The 26,591-nt window shown below is 41.6% G+C and overlaps 1 protein-coding gene across 5 annotated transcripts; it reads right to left on the bottom strand.

Moving 5' to 3' along the window:
- Nucleotides 1–808: 808 nt before the first annotated feature.
- Nucleotides 809–24,281, bottom strand: LOC140541441 (serine/threonine-protein phosphatase 6 regulatory subunit 3-like). 5 transcript variants are annotated; one of them, XM_072664064.1, is made up of 26 exons: nucleotides 24,143–24,281; nucleotides 20,811–20,982; nucleotides 19,924–20,157; nucleotides 19,527–19,713; nucleotides 18,821–18,958; nucleotides 17,836–17,901; nucleotides 17,618–17,730; nucleotides 16,607–16,720; nucleotides 16,401–16,530; nucleotides 16,010–16,162; nucleotides 15,655–15,810; nucleotides 14,902–14,966; nucleotides 14,651–14,766; nucleotides 14,084–14,169; nucleotides 12,732–12,818; nucleotides 12,376–12,473; nucleotides 9,490–9,544; nucleotides 9,189–9,319; nucleotides 8,459–8,580; nucleotides 6,310–6,472; nucleotides 5,843–5,931; nucleotides 4,847–5,033; nucleotides 4,520–4,537; nucleotides 2,243–2,359; nucleotides 1,968–2,054; nucleotides 809–1,443 (listed from the first exon to the last, which is right to left on the bottom strand). In XM_072664064.1, exons 3-26 carry the CDS (start codon nucleotides 20,148–20,150, stop codon nucleotides 1,392–1,394), a joined length of 2,757 nt encoding a protein of 918 aa, XP_072520165.1. In that variant the 5' UTR covers nucleotides 20,151–20,157; nucleotides 20,811–20,982; nucleotides 24,143–24,281; the 3' UTR covers nucleotides 809–1,391. The 5 variants fall into 5 exon arrangements, with proteins under 5 accessions (XP_072520165.1, XP_072520168.1, XP_072520166.1 ...); XM_072664067.1 differs by having other exon boundaries at nucleotides 12,376–12,455; XM_072664065.1 differs by lacking the exon at nucleotides 24,143–24,281 and adding an exon at nucleotides 23,538–23,760.
- Nucleotides 24,282–26,591: the final 2,310 nt, after the last annotated feature.

The following is a 26,591-nucleotide window of genomic DNA, read 5'->3' as shown; positions in this document are numbered from 1 at the left end:
GTAGGCGGCACTGTTTATGTTCTGATCATAAATAAGTAAACAAACAAAAATGCATTTGTGAATGTAACATGCTGAGGGACAGAAAACTGCATGCTTTGCTGAGGTGTGTTCCCCTGCAGAAGAGGTCCTCCTCTGAGAGCTGGTGGATCTCTCAGTTTCTTCCTCTTTGGGACAGTGTCTGTTATGAAGGAACTACAAACTGCAAATCAGAAGGAGGATGTTCAGCAAGCGTTCACTCCCACAGCTGTGTTTATATATAAAAAAAAAAAAAACCAAAAAACCCTGAACGCCACAACGCTGCACATGCTCTGTGAAAAAGTAGCTGCAAAAAGGAGAAGGATTTATTAAAAAAAAAAAAAAGAAACAGGAGGGAAAACAGCCACTTCTCCATGAGAGGAACGCTCTGAGGAAATGAATTTACATCATGATTTCTGGAAGGAAATTATTCCCTGGGTTCTTGCTAGCACAGAAAGCTTTTTATTAAAAAAAAAAAAAAAAAAAAAAGTAGTGGAAAAGATCAAAAAAAAAAAAAAAAAAAAAAAAGTGGATGCATGATTGAAGCTCTGTCAGAAAAGACTCAGTCCAGCTCTCCTTCAGGTTAAAGTCGACTGTAAAAATTGGGCCAGATCCTCTGCAGGCCATCAGAGAGAGAGTTTACACTGGGGAGCTACATGCAAACTGGACACAGCCTGATCTTCTTTGACCAGCCTCGCCCAACGGAGAGGTAGAGAGAGAGAGATTTCCACGGCTCTTAGTAACAATATTTTACCTACGTCTCAAAAGTTAAAAACTAGACCAAAAACGTCTCTTTCAAGCTCGCTCATGTTAAAAGGATACAAGAAACATTTACAAATAATACCTGTGGCAAAATAAATCAATCATTTAAAGCGTCCCTAATAATAAATTTATGAATAAAACAGATTGAGAGATTGCCAATCTACATTCTTGTGGTAGCTGTTGCTTTTACTTGGAAATTAAATAGCAGATTTTTGGAGGAAACCCTATCAAAAAAAACAACAACAGCTGAGCTTTTGGTCACACTGGGTGTTCCAATCTGTATAGTTTGGTTATTGATCTTCTGTTTCTGTATACATTTGTCTTTTTATAAAATATGTTTATTCATACAATCATTTTAACTATAGCAACATTACTATTAACTTTGAGTGTCAAGATATCAGACAGATCACCTCATGAGAACAATAGTATATAAACGAATGCACAAAAAAAAAATCATTAGAGTACGTTTCTCTTCATACAGTTGGAATTTTCTGTACAGCTGTCTAATATGAATATTGCTGGTCCTGATCTGGTGAACTTAGTCTGGTGAGGCTGCGCTGGCTCCTGCTCTGCACCTCCTGCTGGAGGTTGGAGCTAAGCTGGCATGCCCGACATCACACTGGGCCGTTCACCGCTGCTTCGGGAGAGGGCGCACACTGCTCTGTTCTGTAGGAGAGAGAGGGGGCCAATGGGTTGATTATGCAGTCCTATTCTATTGGCAGTACTTCTCTACAGGGACTAGACAAGCTGTGTGTGCTTCTCTACACTCAATGACAATTGACAATGAGGAGCATCAAATGATTCTTTGAGGGATGCCAAAGAAGATCCATGTTTGTAACAGATGTGAGGGCAAAACTTAACTGTGTAAAAATGATCCATTTCTTTTAGCCCTTTAAACGGCTCCTCACGCTCACATCTGCATTACAAACAGTTCTTCTTTGGTAGCCCTTAAAGCATCATTTGATCCACCTATTTTCTGTACCTGGTTAAAAGGTTATAAACACAAATCTTTAAGACAGTTATTCATGGCACTTTTTAAAAACCTATTCCAGCACCATCTAGAACCCTTTGAGTTTGCTGAGTGTACCATTCATGGAGTTAATAATAATAATAATAATAATAATAATAAAAATAATAATAGTGAAAAAATGAATCCTAATTGGAAAGAGAAAAACGTTAAAAGTCCTTACTTGGCCTCTTCCATGGCTGCGGCGTTCTCTAGAGGAGCGCTGAGAGCGTCGCAGGTAGCTTTTGTTTTCTCTGCTAGGTGCTTTGCACTGTCAGATGAAAGCGGGAGAGCGGACTCAGTTACACAAGTGGTGGATGAAAGAAAGGTGAAAAAACAGTGAGGAGAGACCGAGAGCAAGATTGAGTTGGGAGGTTTATTTCAGGGGTCAGGAGGCACTACACAACCCCGGGACAAGGCTCGGCTTCTCAGCACCACGGCCGGCCAGACTGCGCTTACCCTGATTTCTGACAGTTGCTGGCAGGCAGCGCTGATGCATTCCTCTCAGTCTCTCCACTCTCCCCAACAGCATACCTAACAGATGCATCTTCAGAGGTAGATCTGTTCTCCTCCTCACTGAAAAACAAACACACACCAGTTTATACACCTTCTCCACCTACACCTGCCCAAAGCCCGCTCCCCCCGCCAACCACTGTAAACATACCGGACAAGACATGCACAACAGAGTGGACCACTTCAAAAACAGGGGCAAAGACGTGTGAAAATGAGGACTGGGCTGGAGAAAACAAGACGGTGAAGATGTACAGCACATAGGGGAGCAGAGGGACGTCTGCCCAAGTTAAAGTGCAAACTGAGCAGATTATGGGAGCCTGCCTGGAGATGGTTTTGTTTAGGAGGAGGATGTGAGATGATTGTGAAGGAGAATCATTCCAGAGTGGGTAGCCTGGAACATGCCAGCTAGCCATAATTTTTAACCCTTAGAAGTCCTGCCACCGTCTTCATGTTTGTTGTTGTCAGAAGCTTGTGACTCTAAACTGCCCTCTAGAGGATGTGCAGCTCAACACCCATGCCACCATAGAGGGTGCATATAAGCATGTGGGCAGTGACTGTTACCCTGATTAAAACTGACGCCTCTCAACCAGACAGACAGTGCGCCTGGCTGAAAATCTTTTCTAATCAGTTCAATTTGGTAAATTACTATAAAATTAATTTATGTATTTAAGTTTTTCCCCCCCCCCCCAAAGGTGTCTCTGCAGAGACTGCAACTTATTTTATATCAACTATATATTGAGCTTGACCAGGGCACCCAAACTTTTGCACACGACTGTAGGCTTGTCACAATACCAGAATTTGTTCCAATACTGATCCCCAAATGATCACGTTGCTCGACACCAAACAACCCGACAAAACGTTAAAACACTTCTTTTCTGGACGCAATGGGACAATCTCCTCCACACGAATTAAGCCTAGTCTCAGCCTGTAACGTCGATGGTGAATCACCATGTTTAAGTTCAGACTTTAAGCCGCATCTGAGGAACAGGAATGCAGATGTTTGAGGACTAATGAGAGTTTTACAGCTTAACTGTCCCTTGTTAAAGTGAGGGACACTGAACGATTCAGAAATCCCATTCAGTCAAACGAGACACTAACACACATTTCAGTTTTCTCTCAACAATCTCCGCCGTGCGCTCATTTCAAACGAGTGTAAAATTATTGTACGGAGCCGATTCACCCCTCACCATCCTCCCACTGCAAACTCACATGTCAAAGTAAAGTGGGCAAGAAGGAGGTGGGACACATCCAAGCAGAGCTACAGTCTCTCATTAGGGTGAATATTAATAACGCTCTAAATGTAGGTATTGTGATATACACTGAGGAGGAGGAGCTACAGTCTCTCATTAGGGTGAATATTAATAACTCTAAATGTAGGTATTGTGATATACACTGAGGAGGCGGAGCTACAGTTTCTCATTAGGGTGAATATTAATAACTCTAAATGTAGGTATTGTGATATACACTGAGGAGGAGGAGCTACAGTCTCTCATTAGGGTGAATATTAATAACGCTCTAAATGTAGGTATTGTGATATACACTGAGGAGGAGGAGCTACAATCTCTCATTAGGGTGAATATTAATAACTCTAAATGTAGGTATTGTGATATACACTGAGGAGGAGGAGCTACAGTCTCTCATTAGGGTGAATATTAATAACTCTAAATGTAGGTATTGTGATATACACTGAGGAGGCGGAGCTACAGTTTCTCATTAGGGTGAATATTAATAACTCTAAATGTAGGTATTGTGATATACACTGAGGAGGAGGAGCTACAGTCTCTCATTAGGGTGAATATTAACGCTCTAAATGTAGGTATTGTGATATACACTGAGGAGGAGGAGCTAGTCTCATTGGGTCTGAATGGGACTTTTTACCAGTGTTCTTTGGGAGCTCGTCAAACCTCGCTGCAGCCGCTGCATAACGGCTAAGCACTAATAAGCAGAACTAGAGTTTGAGCCATAAAGAAGATTCTCTGCAGCTCTTTTTAAAGCAGAATTTTCTTAAGATGGGGGGGGGGGTTGGGGGGGTGTTTATGATATCGTCAACTACCTGCACATCTGGTATTAACATGCAAATGGAGATGGAGTAATAATTAAAAAAAAAAAAAAAAAAAAAAAAAAAAAAAAAGAACAGAACATGACTAAATTAGAACTGAATGGCTGACATGGAAAACACACACGTCAGAGGGCTGCCCCCTCCTCCTGATTGGCGGTACATACCGATAAGATTTCAACACCCTGAATTCCCACGCACGCAGAAAGAGAGAGGAAGCGCATGTTTTAACAGTGGAAGGACACACTTTTGTTTTTCAAGCAGAAACAGAACAGATGTTGGCTCTGTACACAGGGTGACATCAAATTAACAAAGAACAGTTTAATACATTTTAGAAGGCCTTTGAGAGGGCAGGTCCCTGGCCTGCTGGCTGCGGGAGGGGGAAAGGGGGCGGGACTTCGTGCAGAGTGACATGAAGCCGAATATTTTGGGGGTGGGGGGTTGGGGAAGGGTGATGAGGGAAAGCCCTCTGACGAGAAGTGAAAACAGCGTACCTTTTGAAAACAGCAGTTTCGGTTTTGGCATCTACAGTAAGGCTGAGCGTCTCCTTCATGGAGCCGTTGGTGACCGTCTCCGTGATCCTATCGCCGGCTGGTTCCTCCTCTGCATCCGAACTTCCCATCTTCCCCCCTGGAGAAACAGGCGGCTGAGCGGTGTCGTCATCGGGCCACTGCCCCGCACCTGCAGAAGGTAACCGTGTTTCATGTAGAGGCGGCATGATACAGATATTGAAATCCAACAGCGGCGATGTTTCTTCTCTAAGGCTACGATTAGTTATGAGGAATATGAACACGGAAATTGCACTCTGACACAGACCAGGGCAACCACACCAAGACACTTGAGAAGAGGTGGTCTCTGTCTGGCCCCAAATGTGATGTGACCACGATCCCACCCTACTATCAGATGCTCTCAAGTTTGAGCTATTAAGCTCTGCAGGTGCAGTTTAGCCTGGTATCCTGCCCAAATCATTACTACAGCTATGAACAGATGCAAACTCTGCTGCTGCGTCATGCACAGAAATCTGCACTAGTCCAGAAGACCGGGCCTTCCTCCTGTATTTACTGTCTTGTTCTGCCTCAGGCAGGTCTGACGTGACTTAATGCAATGGATTTTTTTGTGTGTTTCCCCAGTGTGAAAACAGACCAAATCTCGTTCTTAGACGTGACATCATGCTACAGCAAAATATATGCCTGGATTGCATCACACCTAATTAGTTACAGTTAACAAAATTGCATGTAGCCAGTTTTCCATTCATTTCAAAAGATGTCACAAATACAACACGATTAAATTCAAGTCATAATAAAATATTCCTCCTTTTACCTGCAAACACCGACATGGACTGAAAATGTAGAACTGCATCACATCAGCGAAATAATTCAGCCTAGATCAATCTCAATTGTTGGCAACGACCTCAACTTTCAAGAGTGGTCAGCTGGTCAGGAGGGCGTGGACCCACAGGACAGGTTTACAGCGGGAAAGGTTGGACTTACCTGCAGGAGCATTAACGCCGAGTGGATCCACCGTCTCCACGCTCGTCTCCATGGCTACTGGAGAGTTGCTCCTCAGTGGATCTTTAGGGCTGAAGACAATAAACACTGATCATTGTTGAGAGCTGGGCACAGTTCAGACTTTTTACTGAACACACACACCTAGATGTAGCTGAGCGCTGTCACTGATAAAAATGTAGTAACTTCTAATCTCCTCGCTATCAAGAACCACCTCATCACACTATCCTACCATAGAACCCACCCTTCAGACAGCAGAACCACTGATTTTAATGGAGGTGCTCATACTGCCCCGACATGCAGTTCTGAGGAGGGGTAGATTCTTAATTTCACTGCAGTAAAATAACTCCAGATCTAAGCACAGGAATAAAATCATACAAGTGAAACAACTGACTAAGCTTTCACCCAGTCACTGGGGGTTCATGCAGGTATCGGCTAAAGGATTAGCTCACCTCACGGGTGTGAAGCTGGAGAAGTCGGCCCAGCCGGTCTCCGTGGCAACATTGTTAGAAGGTGAGCTCCAGGCTGCAGGTTCAGAGGGAGAGGAGAGGGGAGCGTTTGACACGGCTCCCGTATCCATGGGAATATCATCAAAGTTGGCTGTCCAAACAGGTCCTGAAAACAAGGTGAAATTCCTCGTTCATGTTTCTACTGAAGGAACTGAGCAAACCTTTTTAGTAACTTCAGTAACACACACACACACACACACACACCTAAAGAACCTCAGGTAGCAATGAGAGGTGGGCTACATGACAAGGTGTTTAGGAGATGCTGGACTACAGCACTGTATTCATTCTACTGCATTTAGAACCTCCACCAATCAATGTCCTTTTCCTCTGTTTAGATTTCACATCAATCAGTCACCAACACCACCACTGTTTCTACACTCATAATCCACTCTATCAGCTCCACTGATCATACAGGAGTTCTGTACACTGTGTGTAGAATTATTAGGCAAATGAGTATTTTGATCACATCATCCTTTTTATACATGTTGTCCTACTCCAAGCTCTATAGGCTTGAAAGCCAAATACCAATCAAGTAAATCAGGTGATGTGCATCTCCGTAATGAGAAGGGGTGTGGTTTAATGACATCAACACCCTATTTAAGGTGTGCTTAATTATTAGGCAACTCTTCCTTTCCTTTGGCAAAATGGGTCAGAAGAGAGATTTGACGGACTCTGAAAAGTCAAAAATTGTGAGATGTCTTGCAGAGGGATGCAGCAGTCTTGAAATTGCCAAACTTTTGAAGCGTGATCACTGAACAATCAAGCGTTTCATGGCAAATAGCCAACAGGGTCGCAAGAAACGTGTTGAAAAAAAAAAAAAAAAAAAAAAAAGCTCAATATAACTGCCCATGAATTGAGGAAAATCAAGCGTGAAGCTGCCAAGATGCCATTTGCCACCAGTTTTGCCATATTTCAGAGCTGCAACGTTACTGGAGTATCAAAAAGCACAAGGTGTGCGATACTCAGGGACATGGCCAAGGTAAGGAAGGCTGAAAAACGACCACCTTTGAACAAGAAACATCAGATAAAACATCCAGACTGGGCCAAGAAATATCTTAAGACTGATTTAAGGTTTCATGGACTGATGAAATGCGAGTGACTCTCGATGGGCCAGATGGATGGGCCCGAGGCTGGATCAGTAAAGGGCAGAGAGCTCCACTCCGACTCAGACGCCAGCAAGGTGGAGGTGGGGTACTGGTATGGGCTGGTATCATCAAAGATGAACTTGTGGGACCTTTTCAGGTTGAGGATGGAGTGAAGCTCAACTCCCAGACCTACTGCCAGTTTCTGGAAGACACCTTCTTCAAGCAGTGGTATAGAAAGAAGTCGGTATCGTTCAAGAAAAACATGATTTAATGCAGGACAATGCTTCATCACATGCATCCAAATACTCCACAGCGTGGCTGGCCAGTAAAAAAAAAAAAAATGATGACATGGCCCCCTTGTTCACCTGATCTGAACCCCATAGAGAACCTGTGGTCCCTCATAAAATGTGAGATCTACAGGGAGGGAAAACGGTACACCTCTATGAACAGTGTCTGGGAGGCTGTGGTGTCTGCTGCACGCAATGCTGATCAGAAACAGATCAAGCAACTTTTGAGTGTCATGGTAAAGAAAGGTGGCTGTATTGATCACTGATTTGCTTGTGGTTTTGTTTTTGAATGTCAGAAATGTTTATTTCTAAATTGTGTTATATTGGTTTACCTGGTGAAAAAGTGAAATGGGTATATTTGTTTTTTTATTAAGTTGACTAATAATTCTGCACAGTAATAGTTACCTGCACAAACCAAACAGATATTCTCCCAAGATAGCCAAATCTAAAAAAAAAAACAAAAAAAAAACCCAAACAAACAAAAACACTCCAGTATTTGATCTGTTTTGCTGTGCATTTTAGTTATTCTTCTAAACTTATTACTTCTTAGTCATCTTTTTAAACACACGTGTTTAATAAATTCAGAGTCCATCTAGAACATGGTAGTTTTTCAGTATCTTAAGCTTGAGTCTTATGTATTTTGTAGCATTCTAAACAACACTGCAAGAGTGTAACCATAAAACAAAGCCCTACAATAAAAAGAGGAATTCCTCTCCTCACCCTCCCCGCTGTCCACTTCCATTCGGTCATCGGCAGCAGTGTTAGTGGGCTCAAACGGACCCTGCTTTCCATCTTCCTCCTCAGAGTCTGTACTCTCCTCACTGTCTGTGCTTCCTGAACTCCTGTGAAACACAGCAGTTCCATCATTAACACAAACCCACAGCTACTCACAAGTAACAGACAGACACTGTAGACAATGAAAGGCAGTATCAATCATTGATCGATTACAATCAGACTGAACATTTCCAGAACTATTTCAAGCATTTTTAAAATCTTAATTAGTCCAACATCACAGTTTTCATGACCAATTATCCGATCAATCCCATTTAATCAATCAAATACACAATCAATTCAATGTAGTACTGCTATGAAGATTTGATTGCAACTTTGAGCCACAAGGGCATCAGTGAGGTCAGGATGTTGGATGATCACCATCCCTCCTCATCCTCAAAAGTACTGGATGAAGCTCCACCACCATCATTCCAGAGAACTCAGTTCCTCCACTGCTCCACAGACCAATGCTGGGGGGCTTTATGCCCCTCTAGCCCACGCCTGGCATTAGGCAGCATGGTGCCCATATGGTCATATTGATCTGCTTCAGAGAGTCCTCTTCTATTGGCAGTACTTCTCTACTGGGACTAGACAAGCTGTGTGTGTGTGTGTGTGTGTCAGAAATGGACGCAGGCAACATGCAAAATGTCACATGCCGTCCCACAGCACCAGTAGGTACCTGGGGCGTCTCTGAGTTTCTGGAGCAAACGTCACATCTTTCTCATCCCAAATGTCTTCTTCATCTGAGCCGGCATCTTCAAACTGCTGGATTTTCTCCTTGCAGCATGCCTCAAACAGAGCCATGTTCGCCTGTTTTAACACACACACACACACACACACACACACACACACACACACACACACACACACACACACACACACACACTTCTCCAATATCTAGTCCTCAAACATTGCACATTTTAATTATCCATGTGCAGCTGAGTGCCAGCGTGACAGATTTTCAAAGCACACATACTTACACTTTCATTTGTATTCAAGGAAAAATTGATGTCTGATATTCTATCAAAGGGAATACTGCAAGGTTAAAGAGAACAGAGTTTAGTTCAGTTAAATCCGTTAGACTGAGACACCACAACATCTTACAAACAGCACCCAGTCACCCACAACACCTCTGAACTCGTGTGCCCCGCGTTTCGGAATTATGCCAACATTAGGAACAAAGTCTAAGGTGTTGTCTCTCTATCAAAGTGTCAGATTTGAAAATTAGGTTTCAAATTGATGAGGTTTCAAAGTACTTTAGTATAATGGTATGTTTTAAATATGTAGTCTGTTGCGACAAGCTTGCATGCGACAGCGTGTGAAAAGCTAAGGTTGTCTGTTTAAAGAGCATATTTTCATATAATTCATAAATTTCATATCACATACACTGAAGCACAGACATACAGGCGACAGGGAAGAGGGCTCAGATGGGAGTCAAATTCGCTCTTTACCCGTGATCTAATCACAGTAGTGCACGGTTTTATTAACAGTGACAAGAATTTACACAATTCACCCATCCCCCTGCCGTAGTACATGACGAAGGGCTTAATGTAATTGCTGGGTAAAATAGCTAAAGCCCTCCACCCCTTGACAACTTTTTTCTGTTTCTTCCACTGTTTATTTAGATACCGCAGGACCTTCATAAAAGGTCTCGTGCAGACCTGTCAGAGCTGTTGCAGTGGCACGAGGGGGATTTACTCAATAGTAGGCAGGTGGTGTTAGTCATGACCGCCTGGTGCAGTCAAACACTTCCTTACACTTGAAACTGAGAGGATCCAGTCACAACTTGAGACCAAATGTATCTGGCCTCAAGTGTTTACCACAGAGTGCAGCACTTATTTATTTATAATAAACAAACAAATAAATCATAAACAGCTTAGTTAGAGTTCCTCATACTGGCATCTCCTCAACAGCAGAATAGCACACAGCTTCAGTGGTCGGTAAAACTCTGCTTACAGATATAAAAAAAATAAAAATCCAATTTTCCAGCACATGTGTAAATCACAGTACCCATAATAAATAACAAAAAAGGGTAAATCAACAAATTCTGATCACCACTAATATTGATGCCACTCTACAGAACTAAAAAAAAAGAAATATCTGAATGTTAGAAAGAGTATTACAACACTAATAGCGGAGATGTGCAGGTAATAAAATATTCAGTGAACTGTTTCCAGGACCAGAATTCACTACTCAGGTGTTTGTTAGTGGTGGAAGGCACTAGAAGCCCAAGAGAAGAAGATTACAGAAGACCGATACAGAGATGTAAATTTGGGTTCTCCTACTAAAATATGTAGGAGATATAATAGTTGTGTTCATTAATGCTAGAAAATGATACAAATACTATTTCTTCTGAGGAAGCAAAGCTCTCACAGCAAGTCAACTCTGATCTCTCAATTTAATTGACAACTTACAACTGAATTAGTGGGCGAATGCTGTTAAAACAGGAGTTCATAGAGGAGTAAAATAGTTCCAAATCACAATACTTGACTCCTAAAACCTCAAACCTCCATCAACTCCTTTAAAGCTTTGTGATGCCAAGTATTTCAACATGATCAGAGATGATGTGCTGGATAGGAGTAAGGGAATGGTTGGGGTGGGTACAGGATGATAAAGAAAAGCAAGAGTACGGATGGGAAAGGAGGAGAGGGGTACAAGCAGGTTTACATGCATATGGATTGGTAAGGGTACTGTTGAGTACACAACTTCACTGATGTGAACCAGCATACACTTTTATCCAGAAGCAGCTACTCACCATTCTAGCGCTTCTAACTATACTAATGCTTCCAGCCTTTTCTCTTCACAGTTAACTAAAAACTGTTCATTAACTCATTACTAAAATAAGAAGGAAAATCAGAGCAGGACTGGGGTCAGAGTTGGAAACAGTCCACCAAACACACACAACTCCGGTTGAAACTTTTTAAAATGTGCTAATTGTCCTTTTTCAGTGATGAGGTTTGATATCTTTGAGTGCACCATGGTAACTACAGGTGTAACGATTTCAATACAGTATGCTGCTGTGTCTTAAAAAGGAGAAGAAAACAGCAGCAGATCTCGGCGCACCGTCTGTGGCTGTTCGGTTTTCCCTTCAGCGACTGCCTCCACAACATGTTCTGACAACCGGGCTTCTTCCTGAAGAGCTTATTTGTAGAGGTTGTGATTTTCGGGGTTTTAATCAAATTGAATGACCACCCGGATACCTGTACTGTTGAAATGCTTTTATTTACCTAGGCCAAACCAATCTGTGCAGAACTGCATTAGAACTCTAGAAGAACTGAAACATTTCATAAATTACAGAAAAACAAGCCAAGCCTTGACCGTTTAATATCCTAACATTTATTACATTACACTGCTGTTTATTGTGTTTCTGTGCTGGAGAAATCAGTCTGAGTGGATCAGGCTAAACTCAAACATTCTGTTGTTTCTAAAGTACTTTTAATAAACAGAAATATTAAAATCTTAACTTTGCAACATTCTTTAATATTAGTGTTTTAATATCTAACACTGAGTAGATGTTCTGATACAAACTGGCACAACCAAATCACCACTATCGTACTGAACCAATCTTCTGTAATTTGGAAATTGTTACACCTTTAGTAAGTCATGACTATTTTATTTGATTTAAAGCAGCCTTTAAGCCAGAGCACCACAGTATAGCTGCCATCTCGCACCCAACCCCACCCCCCCCCAACCAAACCCAACCCATGCTTTTCATACACAGGCCAAGCCCTAGCCAGCAGGGCATTACAAACAGGTTTTTAAAATACCATTTTAGCTCAGACTGGGCCTGTGTGTGAAAAACAAAAAGCAGCCTTTAGCGCCTCCTCTGGCACGGAAAGGAAAAGTCATGCAGGTTGAGTACTCACTCCACAACATCGTCCTGATCGGCAAACTCTTCGTCATTGAAGCCAAACTGCTCAATAAAATTGGACGTCATTTGTTGCATCTGATAATCAGAAAAGGCCTGGCAAACCCAGGACCAACGATAGTGATATAGTCTCGACACTACAAGGAAACTTCAGTGTTTACATCAGTTAAGCAGTTCAGACAAATAGAAGGTGCACAGAGACACTGAGACCACAGATACTTCATCATTAGTCAAAACCTACAGATGTGAGCCTTACTAGATATGGTATTAGTGGGCGAACATACAGATTAACGAAGACAGTAAGAACCTCAACACACAAACATCTGATTAGAGCTCATCCCTTTACAGACTTACTTGTTGCAGAGATGAATCCTGGTGGAAGCCGCTGTCTTTGAAATCTACCTCATCGTCACTGGACGAGTGAATATGATGAGTGTTAACCTGCAGACAAAAATACATTCTTAATTAGCTGCTGTTCTGTTTTAATTATGATTTTATATAATGTTTTAATATTACAAATACTATTAAACAATAAAAATACACTACATAATCACCACTATTATTGGTGACAAAACTACTGGGATACCTCTAGTAGAAGGCCTTCTATTAGATTGTGGTGTGTTGCTGTAGAAACTTGAAAAGAGCTTTGGAGATGTTTTAATACAGGATGTAAAAGCACTACGTTTTATATGAATGTTAGTTCATATTTATTCTGATATTTTACAGATTTAAACACTTACTGCTCGAATAACTGCTCAAATTCTACATTTTCTAATAAATGTTCAATAATCTTGCTTATGGGATTTCTGACACTATGACTCACTGTTATCTATAAACATGGGCTGAAGCACAGAGCAGAGCTAAACAGAGTAGCAGCAGCCTGCTTAGTCAAGAAATTCCATTAGAGAGTTTATTTTTGGGTTTGCTGAAGTGAAGTCTGTCTGAGAATAAACATGGAGCTTTGTTGGCTCACAAATTCCATGCATGCACAATTTTACTGGTGTCGAAGATTTAAAATTGATGGGTTGTAGTAAACAGTATTATTATTATTATTACTATTATTAAGAAGCTGTGTTGCTACTCTTCATAACCAAGTATGTGAATTGTGTGCCACTTTTTATACTGCAGGATTGTGCAGGCCACTGTTTCATGCCATCATTTAGCTATTCCAGTACTTATCAAAGCTATTCCGTAATTGCTGTGAACCTGGAGCACTGACGCTGTAGCCATACTTAGGCCCATCTAATACTACACAGTCATATCAGAATATTGTGACCACCCCTGGTTTGGAATGAACTCGGTCCGTCAGCACCCCAGTCAGTTGTTGCGTAGTGCAAAACGATCATAATGGACAAAGCGTAGTAGCATCTCTGAGAATGGATTTCTTTGCAAAATACTGCCATCATCAACAACAACCAAACAAGTAAATAAATGTGGTGCTTTACAAGCTATTGATGACCGAGGGGAACGACTACTCTGACAAGCGTCCGGAAAGCAACTGTGGAGCAGTTGATCTCTATAATGAGCACCTTCCATCACCCTAATACATACCAGGATGTCTCACTAGTGCAATCCGAGACAAGGTGTTTTATTAGATAGGTGGTCATAATATTCTGAGATTACTGTACTACTAAACCTGTTCCTGACAGACAGAGAAGCCAAACCAGGCTTACACTGGCTTTAACAAAGCAACACATGACACTTACTAAATCTACAGTGTTTTTCTTGTTTGTGTCTGCTAGTTGCCCCGAGGTGAAGGCTTCCCACCTCTCCCGGTCGTCCTCTTGGAGCTCTGAAAAAGTGCTGAGGAAAGTTAATACTGGAGGGACTAGAACACTTTCACTTTACTAATCATCATAACATCTAAACACAACAAAACTAACTAAACAGGTGTTTTTTAATTCAATTAAAGATTCTGTCTAAAATTCCCAGCACAGAGAGAAAACAATAAATCAGAGACCCCGTCTCACGCGTTTCACTCAGCTTACGGAAAGAGAGAGTGAGTTCAGGACGACTCAAATTAAATAAACCCATACAGGTGCAAACAATCAGATACTGACTATTTAAACACCTGCAGCCAGCAGGCCACACAGGTGCTTTCAGCAGGTACAGCAGAATCACGAAAACACAAACAGTACGGTTTTCTACATCATGTACAGTCCCATCATTACATCCAGAACATTTTAATCTTGAAAGCAAAAAAAAAAAAAAAAAAATCCCGATTTTAAGGAATAACTTCAGGGGGGGAAACAACAAGACAAGTCGAAACACACCTGAAATTAGCTGCTGAATCTGAGCCCCGTTCGGGCCTTTGTCACTGTTATGTACTACAGAGTTTGCTATTCTGGTCAGGTGACCCATGTAGCCTCTCCGACGGCCACCTTCAGACCTGAGGAGCGAAAGAGAGGCAGAGAAACAGGAAAGAAAAAGAAAAAAGGAAAGAAAAAAAAGATTAGAGTTCTCTGCTCAAATTCTTGTCTGACTGTGTGTGCAATGTTTTGAGGGTGGGTTGCATATAACTCACTGTTCTTTCTCATTGGAGCTCCACGCATCTAGAATTCTCTGTATCATCCTGCACTTCTGAAAGAGCTGTTTGTCAGGAGAGGAAAAAAATAAACAAGTTAAAACAGTCAGACAGAACGTCCTGAGTAGATATGAAACAATAAATCAAGACCCTATTATTAGTATTAATATTTTTTTTTATTTATTTATTTTTTATATTTTTAACAGTTATTCTACAGGTATAAATCAAAGCCCTATTTAACTGAAGCTGTTTCCAACAGTAGATGATTTTAAAATATTCATAAAAGTGACATCGAACATTCGCTTTAGTTTGTACTTACTTTTCAAAAAACAGATAAAAGATAAAAAGTTGCACAGCAGAAAATTTAACCTGGTAAAGTGTCTAAACAAAGGGCAGCTGTCACCTACTCCTCTGTTTACTTGGCTCCAGGTTTAACAGCTGAACAGCATTTAAAGTAAAACTGAAAGAAACGAGTCCCCACCTTGTCACAAATGGATGGTTTAAATATTTTAATTCAACAATATTTTTTCCTTTTGTTGTAGATCTTACTTTATATATATATATATATATATATATATATATATATATATATATATATATATATATATAAAAAAAAAAAAAAAAAAAAACATTACACTGCAATTGAGGGTCAATATACTCAGAGCTTAGCCAAAGGTTAATAAAAAACCCCACAAATACAGAAACTAAACTATAGCTCAGAAGAGACAGGGAGCGAGTAGACTGAATACTGACATGTGTGATGAGGATGTTTTCTCTGACAGGCTCTTGGTCGTCATCTCTGTTGATCTCTGAGTCACTGTGGGTCGGGGGCATCGCTAAGATCATGGCAGTACAGATTTCAACTTGTATGTGCAGGAAGTTATTCCAGATGTATTTAAAGTACATATCCTGAAGATTAAAAAAAAACAAACAAACCTGTTACACATCTGGAATTAAGATAAACTAAACCATGTGACGGAGAACAGAGAGCGTTATGACCCTTCCTTAGTGTGTAAATGCAGCGGTTCTGACATGATTTAAAATGAATTCTCTTGACCTCTTTAATGTGTCAAACTGTGTGGTTGTGTGCCATCTCAGAGGGACTCACGAGGATGACTCCCAGCATGTTGAGGTTGATGAGCTCCTGGTTGATGATATGCGTGTTGGTCTGCAGAAGGCTGGCCACTAGTCGGACCACATTAAGGCGCGTGTTCCCCACTGGCGGGTCCAGCACCCCCCACGTGGTCTTCAGAACGGCTTTCTGATCAAAAATCAACAAAACCCAAACATCACACTTCACACACCCCCCCCCCATTCAACAAGAATGATTTCCGTAACAAAACCTCACAAGAAACATGATCAATATAAGCAGTGTGCACACACGCGCGCACGCACACACGCGCACTTCTTAATGGAGTTCTTAATTCAGTTTGGTGTAAGGAGCACATACACACAGACTACTGACTGTGGAGCAGGGGCCTTCCTATGTTCTCACTCACCTTTGGAGGCTCCAGGAGGAGTTGGTGAAAATCTTTAAGTCTGGGCCTGACCGCATCAAGAATGCTCTGATTAACGGAGAAGGATGGGTGATTCAGCCCAGGAGGACAGAGCTCCAGGTGACCCTCAAACCTGCAAAACAGAGCAAACCGGTCAGAGTACAATCACTGTATATAAGAATAGAAATGAACGGGTCGCTGGCACTTACGCCGGTCGCCGTGTCTCGAAGAGCGTTAGAAGAATCTGGATTACGCTGACTATCGCAGACTCGTTTTTCTCCTTGTCAAAGATGTTGGACAGGAGCTGCTCTACAGTCTCTTGTCTGTGAAGGGGGTTAGAGAGTAAAGAAAACAAAGTCGACAAGAGCTCTAAACCTACTACCATTGATTTCATTTGAAAACCTCAAGTGGATCCATGTTCACAAAATTATACTGCACTTAAGACATTCTGTAGTAATCAGATCACGCAGGGCTGCTGAGAGTGTGGAATACGTTCCTACAGCGCAGCATAATCTTTTTTTTAGAACATAAACCAGGCTTTTTCTGTGGTGTATTTGTGAGTGAAGCACAGCATCAGGGAGGATCGAAATTCAGAAGTGAAACTTTTTTTTTATTAATTTTTAAAAATTATGATATTTAGCTCACTATGCTCACTGGTGCATAGTGATACAGCAGAATGGAGAGCATGCACGGTTTGGGTAAGAGATGATCGAAAATGGGGAGGAAATAGACGAAGTATAAAAAAAAATAATAAAATAGTAAAAAAGTAAAAAAAAAAGCCATTTCTGTTCTGTCAGGGCTTCTTCTTCTTCATTGTCTCTGAACGGCAATGGTTGTGCTTCATATGAACTATTGGCTACACCTCACCACCCTCCTAGATAGAACTCTAACCCTGCCTACCTGCACTTTGATAGAGAACCCCAGATTAAAGTCTTATCTGATATGTAGTTGACATGTATGTGTACATTAGTTTTTTTTTGGGGGGGGGGGTGAACCCATGTCTATTTTGTTGACCATTTTGCATCTGTTGGTTGAGTGTGGGATGTATGTGGGTGGTAACGGTTTACTGTTCTTATAGATATAAAAAAAAAAAAAAAAAAAAAAAATTAGAATAAATAAACAAAACAACAAACGATTAATTAGTTACAACACAATTGCTCTGCATCAACTCTAAAGTGAAGGGAGCGTTCGAGAGGCTGCCTTGTTATAAAGGAACATACTTCTCCAGTGTGGCCAGCAGTGGGTCAGGCTCAGAGCAGCCCTGTACCTGGAACATCTGATCTCTACTAAGGCGAATGATCTCACACAGCGACTGGGATGCGTTTGAGTGCCTCTGCAAAATAAATAAATAAATGAATAAATAATCAAAAAAATACAAAAATAATACACTGAATAAACACAAACATTTCTTCTTACAAAACACAGGCAGGGTACTTACATCCTCATCCTGAGAGGGTTGTACCATGTCCACCAGTCGCTGGATTACTTTCTCCTCATTCAACCACTGACCGGGGAGATCAAGAAGAGAGACAATAATGCTTTTTCGACAGTGAGCCAATACAAGGAAAGCATTAAGCAGATCATAAGCAAACAGTTCAGAGTTCAAATATAGAAGCAAAAGCACAGTAGAGGTGGGCGATATAGTAAAGATATGACCACAATATTTAAAGTCATTTTTCTGATACACATTTTGTTGTTTTTATACTATATGTTTTTATACTGTTGTTTTTATATAAGTGACCAATAAGTCCAGGTACACAGCAGGGGTTTCTATTAAATTGGCCATCATGTCCAGCAAAACATCCAGAACAAAACTGCTATATTGTTGCTTACCAAGAGAGCACTGAACCTGGTTGAGAGATGCACAACTGAATAATTGAACACTCGGACAAAATGCCCCTAGTACTGGCAGATTCTAAAAGCTATATTCAATATTTATCACTAATTTACACTCATTAAACACAAACTAATTACACTCTAATAAAAAGCGTCTTTGTTCAGATTAAGCATCAAGGATAACTGCAACAGATGATGTGTACTGTATCAAGATCAAACTACAAGATAACGGCATTTTGCCCACCTCTATTGCACAGCTCCCCCTGCTGATCAAAGCTTAAATAGCTTTTTACAGCAATGCAATTACAATGACTGAAAGGAAAACCAAGTGAGTGACTAAAATGTCTTGCTTCTATTAAAAAATTGATTGTGTGTAGTATGCAAGTGTGTAAGTATTTTACTTGAGGTTATTGCAGTTCATTAGGGGCTTCTACTGCCCTGAGCATGCTGTGTTTAGCCTTTTTAGACTGCAGTTTTGTAGTGCATCAGTTCTAAAATTAAACCATAGTCTAACAGTTATTTTAATGAAACGGTAACAGTCTAAGAACATTTATAGCTGCATGCATGAAAATGAGAAGTAAACTTACATTTAAAACATCTTGTCTAAGCTGTTGTGGCTCAATGCAGGTGAGCATCCTGAGGAGAAGGTCCATGATGGCTGAGGTTCCTATGTGTTTGATCATTAGATCTACAAAATCTTCCCTCTTTCTCAGGAACTCCACAATCTGCACACAAAACACAGGAGCACAGTATTACAAATAACTTTTACAACCTGGTTTAACTTTAAAAAAGTATACCGGTCACATTCAAACCAATCTGAAGCATCCTGCAACCTCATTGTCCACTCAACACTAAAAGTTCGGTAGAGGTCAGTACTTGCATATTGGTGCATGTTGGTATCAACAAGCATTAGCACTGCAAAAAAAAATTCTGTGACTTTTATAAGGGACAATTATCATCAACACTCTGAAAATAAGTCTGTGAGTCAGGGTTCCCAACTGAAGTCCTGAAGTTTGGAGAACTTTTAAAGCTAAACCAAGGAAACTTATAAGTTTACTTCTAATTCACTTCAATTTGATAAATTGCGTCTCACATTACAAATGACCAACAAAGGAAGTGTTGGCTGGATTTAACTCAACACAAGTCGATTAGCATAGTTTTCCCCCCAAAGACAGTTTGGGGGTTCCTTTATAAAAGCTGATAAAGCGGTCATAAGTTGACGTTCACTGAGCAGACCGCCCCCAAAATCGCACACTTTGTTTTATTTGCCTTTACATTACTGTGAACACTCACCTGCTCTGGCTTTCTGCCGATAAGGATGCTCAGGACTTTGCTGAAAAAGCTGGCCAGGAGAGGGTTCAGAGGAGGCTCGTTCTGCAAGAAGCCGTAGAGTTTCATCAGTAAACTCTCGTCCTCTCCTAGTCTGTCGTTTATCTGCCCAACATCTGAAGTGAGGAGCTCGCAGGATATGTTGGGGTACCTAAAAAACACACAGGACACAACAACAAAGAAATATTTAAACATGTTTTGATTCACTGGGAGGAAAGAACATCTTTAAAGAAAACCATCGGCTTAAAAATAAAAGCTTAACGTCTATACTGGCGTGTTTGAGACATTACAGGTTGCGTTACGATCAATTCAGCATAAACACCTAAGAGATTAAATAACGTACTTTGCAAACTGGTCTTACTTGTATTTGATTTTCTCCTCCACATCGTCACTGGGCTCCTGAGTGATGTAGCCCACCAGGTCCTCCATGCACTGCGGCCGCACCAGAAAGTCCACCAGCTTGTGGTTCTGAGCTTTACACTCCTGTAGAACGTCCTCCTCATCCATCACCTCAGTCAGAGTCACGTCCTCCTTATCCAGGAGTGTGTCGATGTGCGACGTTGTGTGCAGGTCAAACTTCCAAAACATGGTGCTTCTGTGGACAAAATCATTTAGCTTCTGCATCGATCGGGTGTTAAAGGAGACTTCAGGAACAGCGACAGACACCGTTATAGTAACAATAACAACAATAAGAACATCTGTAGAGTTTAAGACGATACACACATTCCAAAACCTTTACCCTCTAAAACATTTGTAGTTTAACTAAAGTTCTGTTCATCTTCAACATGGATCTTCATCAGAGGTCAGTTTTCGACCAGGGTGATGCTCATCTGAATATTTTTGAATGATGGACCCACTCCCAGCCCGGCAGGGACACTGGCGTGTTTAAAAACCACTCTACCTGATACTCCCTTGTACCAGCAGGACACACTTCCATTAACTCTATCGCGTCAGTATCACTGTTGTGCTGAGAACGGACCAGCACCCCAATGATAACTGGACGACGACGACAGCGACAGCAGCAGCAGCAGCCGCCGCCGCCGCCATGCAGTCAGAAACTCATTTTGATACTGTACACCAGTATATCTGGTGTTTCTAATAAAAGTGACCAATAAGTGCAGGTACACAGCAGGGGTGTACATAGAATTGGACACCATGTCCAGTAAACTGTCCAGAACAGAAGTGCTATATTGCTGCTTATTTAGAGAGCACTGAAGACGGTTAAAAGTGCAAGAATGAAGAGCGTACCTGAGTGTAACAGAGCTCAGAGGGTAAAAACTCTGATTAAAAAGAAAAGAATGCTTCAGCTCTTTGGGACTTCTGGCCCATTCCAGGCACCGCGGGATCCAGGAGAGAGACGCTAAAGAACAGCACGCATGCAGCAGAACCCACTTCAGCCACAGCAACACTCAACACACACCTGAAACAAACACAGGAGCTTTATTATAGAGACGGAAATATCACACAGTCAAACAAACCCTCTAACCAAAGCAATTATACTGAGCAAAGACAGCAGATTATATCGGTATATGTAGTCTCGATTTCTGCAAGCATGCAGGGTGTAGTGCGGCTACAAAAAGTAATCCCTAAAGAAAACTATTAGTTGAGATTCTCCACTATTTTACCATCATCATTATTCCATATAAAACTCAGAAGACTTATGTAGCTTCACTGGTGGGTTTGGATAGGAAATAAAACTGTTAAATTGCAGAAATGTATTGCAGTCATGGGGACATCTGATTTCATTCACCACCACTGTAAAGCAATCCTAGGTTTTGGGTTATTTTTGTTGTTTTTTTTTTTTTAAACAGTAAGGCACGATTCACACTAAACTCCCACTGTGATTGAGGTCATCTCAATCCCTGAACCACAAAAATCATTTAGAAAATGATTGTTTTGAAATGATGACAAATTAAAAACAAATGATGTTATGAAATGCCCCTTCACTGGTAGAGTTTAGATCATTACAGCTCTAACGCTTCTGTGAATGGAACTGACCGCACTGATGATGTTCAGCTAAAGTTCACATTAACAGTTCGGCTCAACATCAATAACAGTTTTTGCTTCTAAGACTAAACACATTCAAACCACAGAGGTTAAAGGTTAAAAACAGCCATGCTGATGTTCATGAATGGCTAAAAGGAGCTTATTAATAGCCTCGCACAGAGCTCTGACGCAGGGCCTTTACTACACCGCTGCACATGTAATGTATTCGGCTCAGACACTGAACTAGTCCACACTGATCAGTGCTCAAAAATCAAAGCAAGATTCAATATTCTTTCAAATAAGCTTATTTAAAGCTTAGAAGAAAGAAAGGAAAAATAAAATTATAGTATTGATAAGCACAGACATGTTTGGTATCGGATGTGAGCTTCTGTAATTAACACACATGAGATGCTGTACTTACATTGCTAACAAACAATTAAATGATGACTTAAACGGTCATCACTTTACTCATCTCTGTAAACACACCCAAAACCATTTGTCCTTCAGAGCTCCTCCAGATCTTCCTCAGCAGGTTAATGTGGATGTGGTTTATGAGACAGCAGGTTTTAGGTGTGTTGGCAGCTGTTTTGAGTAACACTTTAAATAAACTGATCAAATAAGCTCCTACACTTTGTTTTACTTGTTCGTGAAGACTTGATTGATTTAAAAAATAATAATTAATAAAAAATAAAAAGCATGAGTTTAGAGATGATGGTGATGTCTAAGTCCAGTGTTCATTAGTAACGTTAGCCTGACATCTGTTGTACACTTTATTTTTTTCCTAAACACACACGCAAGATCCGAAACATGTTTTTGCTGATCAATTACGCTCATTTAATTCTTCACCAAAACGGTCACTTTAGGATGACCGTTTTCTGACTAAGACAGAGTCCACTACAGTGTCTACAACAGACCCTGTGATTTGATTGGCCGAGCTTCTACTGTTTGTAGTTTTCTTATGCTTTACTCTTTCATTTTGTAAATCAATTAAGTAACATATGAAAGCTATTAAATAAAAAGCCTCGCCAGGGTCATTCAGGGTGGGTGACATGTGAACAGCATCTGTAAACTAAGAGAGAACTGTTTACCTTCAGGTTATACTTCACCAACCCCTTAAAGTACTAAAAACCCATCAGTGGTCGAGTTTGCTTTTTCTGGACCCTCCAGCAGCTCCAGCAGCTCCAGCAGCTCCGAACACTTTGACAGGTGTAGTGCACACTAACAGAGGCACCGCACAGCAGCCATCAACTGGTGAACAACCCCATTACAAGCTGATGAAGAGCTCGGGGAGGCTAGATTAGCATGCTTTTTATGAATAAGTCTAATCAATTCAAAGAGCTGATCAGTTCACAGCTGTGCTGTTAACCCAGGGCGTGTTATTTAGCCACTGTGTTCCTCTGAACTGCAGACTCTCCAGCTGAACCTTTACACCACCCAACTTCACCGGTAGCCGGCTGCTAACCAGCTAACAGGATTACACTCTATTGAGGCAGATTATCCATTTAAAATAAAAGAACCAACCAGTACATCGGCGGTAATAGACGGTAATGAAACACACATTTATTTATGACCCCCCTCCCTCATCCTCCTCCTCCTCTTTATTTCTCCTTTTCAAAAGTTACTCCATTACAGGCCCGGCATTAGCAGACTATGCTAAGCTAAAGCCAAATGTAAGCACTGGCAGCGCAGGACTCCGCTAGCATTAGCACTCTTCAATAGAACAGCAACGGGCTGCTTAGCGCATTAGCCTTCTGTCGGGTATGTTTACAAGAAGTTCACTCTTATACAGATATTGGGTTATAAAGCAAAACAATGTCGAGTTTAAGGCATTTTTTTTTACTAATTTACGTTTAAAACACAATAATTACAGCGAAAGCCGCGAAGATCGAATGCGCACAGCGGAAACAGTTAGCTTTAGCATTAGCTTAGCGTTAGCTTAGCATGCTAAGCTAACAATCCTTCATAGCGACCAAACGAAGAAAAACGTACCGATTAAAAGCTTCTTGCGTAGCAGGACCCCGTCATGAACCCGGGAGACGGCGTAGACAAAACAGCAAATCGCGTAAAGAAGGTTTAACCATGAGAATATCAATGAAAACTGACAATAATGATGTTAAAGTGCTGACAGTCCGAGGCTGACAGGCGCGAAAAACACGCACCATCACACAGCACTTCTTCAAGATGGAGCTATCGTCCCCTTCCCCCACAGCGGAGACCAGACATGTCAATCAAAGCGATTGCCGAACGCTGATTGGCTCGTGCTCACGCCACTCCAAAGCGTGAAGGTTTCAAATTGAATGCAAGACGAAGTTAAAATGACCGCAGCTGTAATACATAGCTACGTGTTTTAAGACAAGAAGATCCGACAATATTCACTTTTGTCAAAGTCAAATTAAAGCCGAATGTTACGTTGAACACACCCACGCCGAGTCCAACCAATGAGACATTCGTAAGCTACAGAAATCTGCGACCTCATTGGTCTGGCTGCGTTTTAATCAACCACAAAACCCGCCCCCAAAGCCGAAATGCTGAACCTGCATCAAACTACGTCTTTGCGTTTGGTGTGAAACTGTCCTCCGAATGAAAGACCTCACCAGCTTCTCCAGTGCGTGTCATGTTCCTCTCGCAGATGCCCGCATGTTTAGACCTTCGCAGCAGAAAAGACGAACTCTGGACTCAAGTAAAGAGGAAAGCGCTCCGACTCCGAGTCGTTCTTCTGTCTTGCTTGTTCGAAACGCCTTAGCAACAACCTGACGTCAGTTTGATCGACAGGTCCGTGAGCCAATCAGCGACAAGGCTCTTCTCTCTTTAGCTGTGCTGGCTGTTACGGTTACGGCAGGCATAGGTGGCCTACATCTCTTCTTTATGGCACGGTGTTGTGAAATGAGTGATGGTGTGACATCAGACCATGACATGTTGGTGTTCACGCTCGATCTGAGCGCGATACACTTCCTTCTTATCTGTGTCTTAGTAGATCCATCCTCCCCCACTGCTGATAAAATATAGACCAGACTGTCCAAGGGTCATTGATGCCATGCAGCACAGCAGCTACAGCCCAGTTCACAGGGCCGCAGCATCTGACCCTCAGGTGTGGTTCAGAGGTCCGTGCAGTGTGATGAGACAGAAGCATGGCCAAGTGCAGTGGGACTGCAGATGATCCGCGCGGCACTTGGAATCTGAATCAGTGTGAAAATAACATTTACTCACCAAGTGAAAAGCTCCCACTAAGACTTTAGTATGATAAAGTGCTGCCGACCTCATTTTCTTTCTTTTCTTTTTCCTTCCACATTCTGCTTATTTTTATATTTTCTGTGAATTTGTTGTTATTGTAGGATTTTTATCAACCCCATGAACACTATCAGCTGTAGATGCAGTAGCTACTGGAGAACCAAATGAACCAATAAACCAAGACAGAGACGGGAAAAATCAACCAAGACATGTTCGGTATCTGACGTGTGCTGTTATTTTATTTGTTTCTTTGCCCAGCGTAAACTGCCCTACGTAACTTCACCAGACCTGGAGTCCAGATGGGCCAGGCTCCTCTTCGTCACTTCCTCCAGAATCAGCACCTACAACACCAAGCTTTAGATCAATACAGTCTCACGCACCCGCGGTGTTTCACAGAGCAGGACGTTCTCACAACCTGCGAGACTCAAAGCAGCAGTTCAGTGAGACAGTTTCCAGTTCCCCCTCCTCAGCTGAGCTAGCCTAGAGGTCTGCTTCTGTAGTGACACCTAGTGACACCACATCACACTCTCCTCAAAGCGTGTGGAGGTGTTCAGTGACCTCTACTAGACGTGACTGTGGTTTCTGACACTGCATCACTCACTGTTATCTAGAACCACAAATGTTACTGCCACCATGTTTAGTTTTTTTTTCACAGCATGCACAACCTGCGGCTTCTAGGCACTACATAACTCACACAGGTGGTCCGTCCCATGTTGTTTTGTCTGAGAGAGCGTGTTTAGCGCTCAGAGCGGCGTCTTATCTTATCTCATTTATATATCCCATACTTACTACCTCAGTACTTAGAACGTCACAGCATGCTACATGTCTATGCACCTTGTTACCAATACCTACCTGTTAAATATCTATGCCCCTTACACTCATCACCTCTCCTCAGAACTGAGTCGCATACTCTGCTTTCTGAGACTGGAGTGAGGTCTAGAAATCAGAGAAAGAGAGCTGGGTTTTAGCTCAGGAGGTCAGGATCTCAACTGGAGTCACCTCTGATTTCTCAGTCTGCATGTGTGAAATCAGACCGAAATAAGCAAACAGCACCTGTGAGACGACGACGAAACACTTCCAGAGCAGGAAATAAAGGATTCAAATATTCTTCAGCTTGTTCATATTGTGGCTCGATGTGTAAAAAACTAAAGCTGCAGCACGAAGTTTGGGTTTACATGGCGTTTACTTCACGTCTTATTCCATGAGTTTACTGGCTGGTTTACAAAGCAGAACTCCGATCGCTGCCTGACTCATTATGAAGTGGATTATGAAGTGCATGTAAACACATTCAGTGAGTTCCAGCTTCATTACAGATCAGAACTATTCCAACAGCTCAGAGCTGGTCTGAGAGGTCTGATTATTAATGGAGAACAGGACCACAGAAACCCATATGCCTTCACTTCGGGCCCTGAGGCTTTACCAAGTCTCCTGCACTAGACCCTACCAGGAGCTTCATCATCATGATTGGTCACCATGATGGTCCAAATGTATCCTTGTGTCTAGAAGCAAAAATTTAGTAGAAGCTAAAACTTTTATCTAAAACGTTTAGCTCCCGACGCCCAATAGGAGTAAATTCTTAGTGATTTCCTGTTTTTTGTTTTTTCTCTAAAAGAATTAGGTGTTTTTACCCTGAGGTCGTGCTGAGGGCATCTTCGGAACCATCAGCAGTTTGGTGATGTTCGCTCTTCCTACCACCTAAATTAAACCAGAAGTGACACAGCGTTAGTTCTCCGCTTTTACCTGCAAATAAATATCACTGTTATTAAAGTCTGAAATCAAAGCTGACCTTTTGACCTTGTTATTTTGTGTTGCTGA

The sequence above is a fragment of the Salminus brasiliensis genome, chromosome 19 (genome assembly GCF_030463535.1).
Source record: "Salminus brasiliensis chromosome 19, fSalBra1.hap2, whole genome shotgun sequence".
NCBI classification, from domain to species: Eukaryota; Metazoa; Chordata; class Actinopteri; order Characiformes; family Bryconidae; genus Salminus; species Salminus brasiliensis.
Note: the sequence above shows the minus strand (reverse complement) of the source record. Positions and strands in the feature narration are given on the sequence as shown.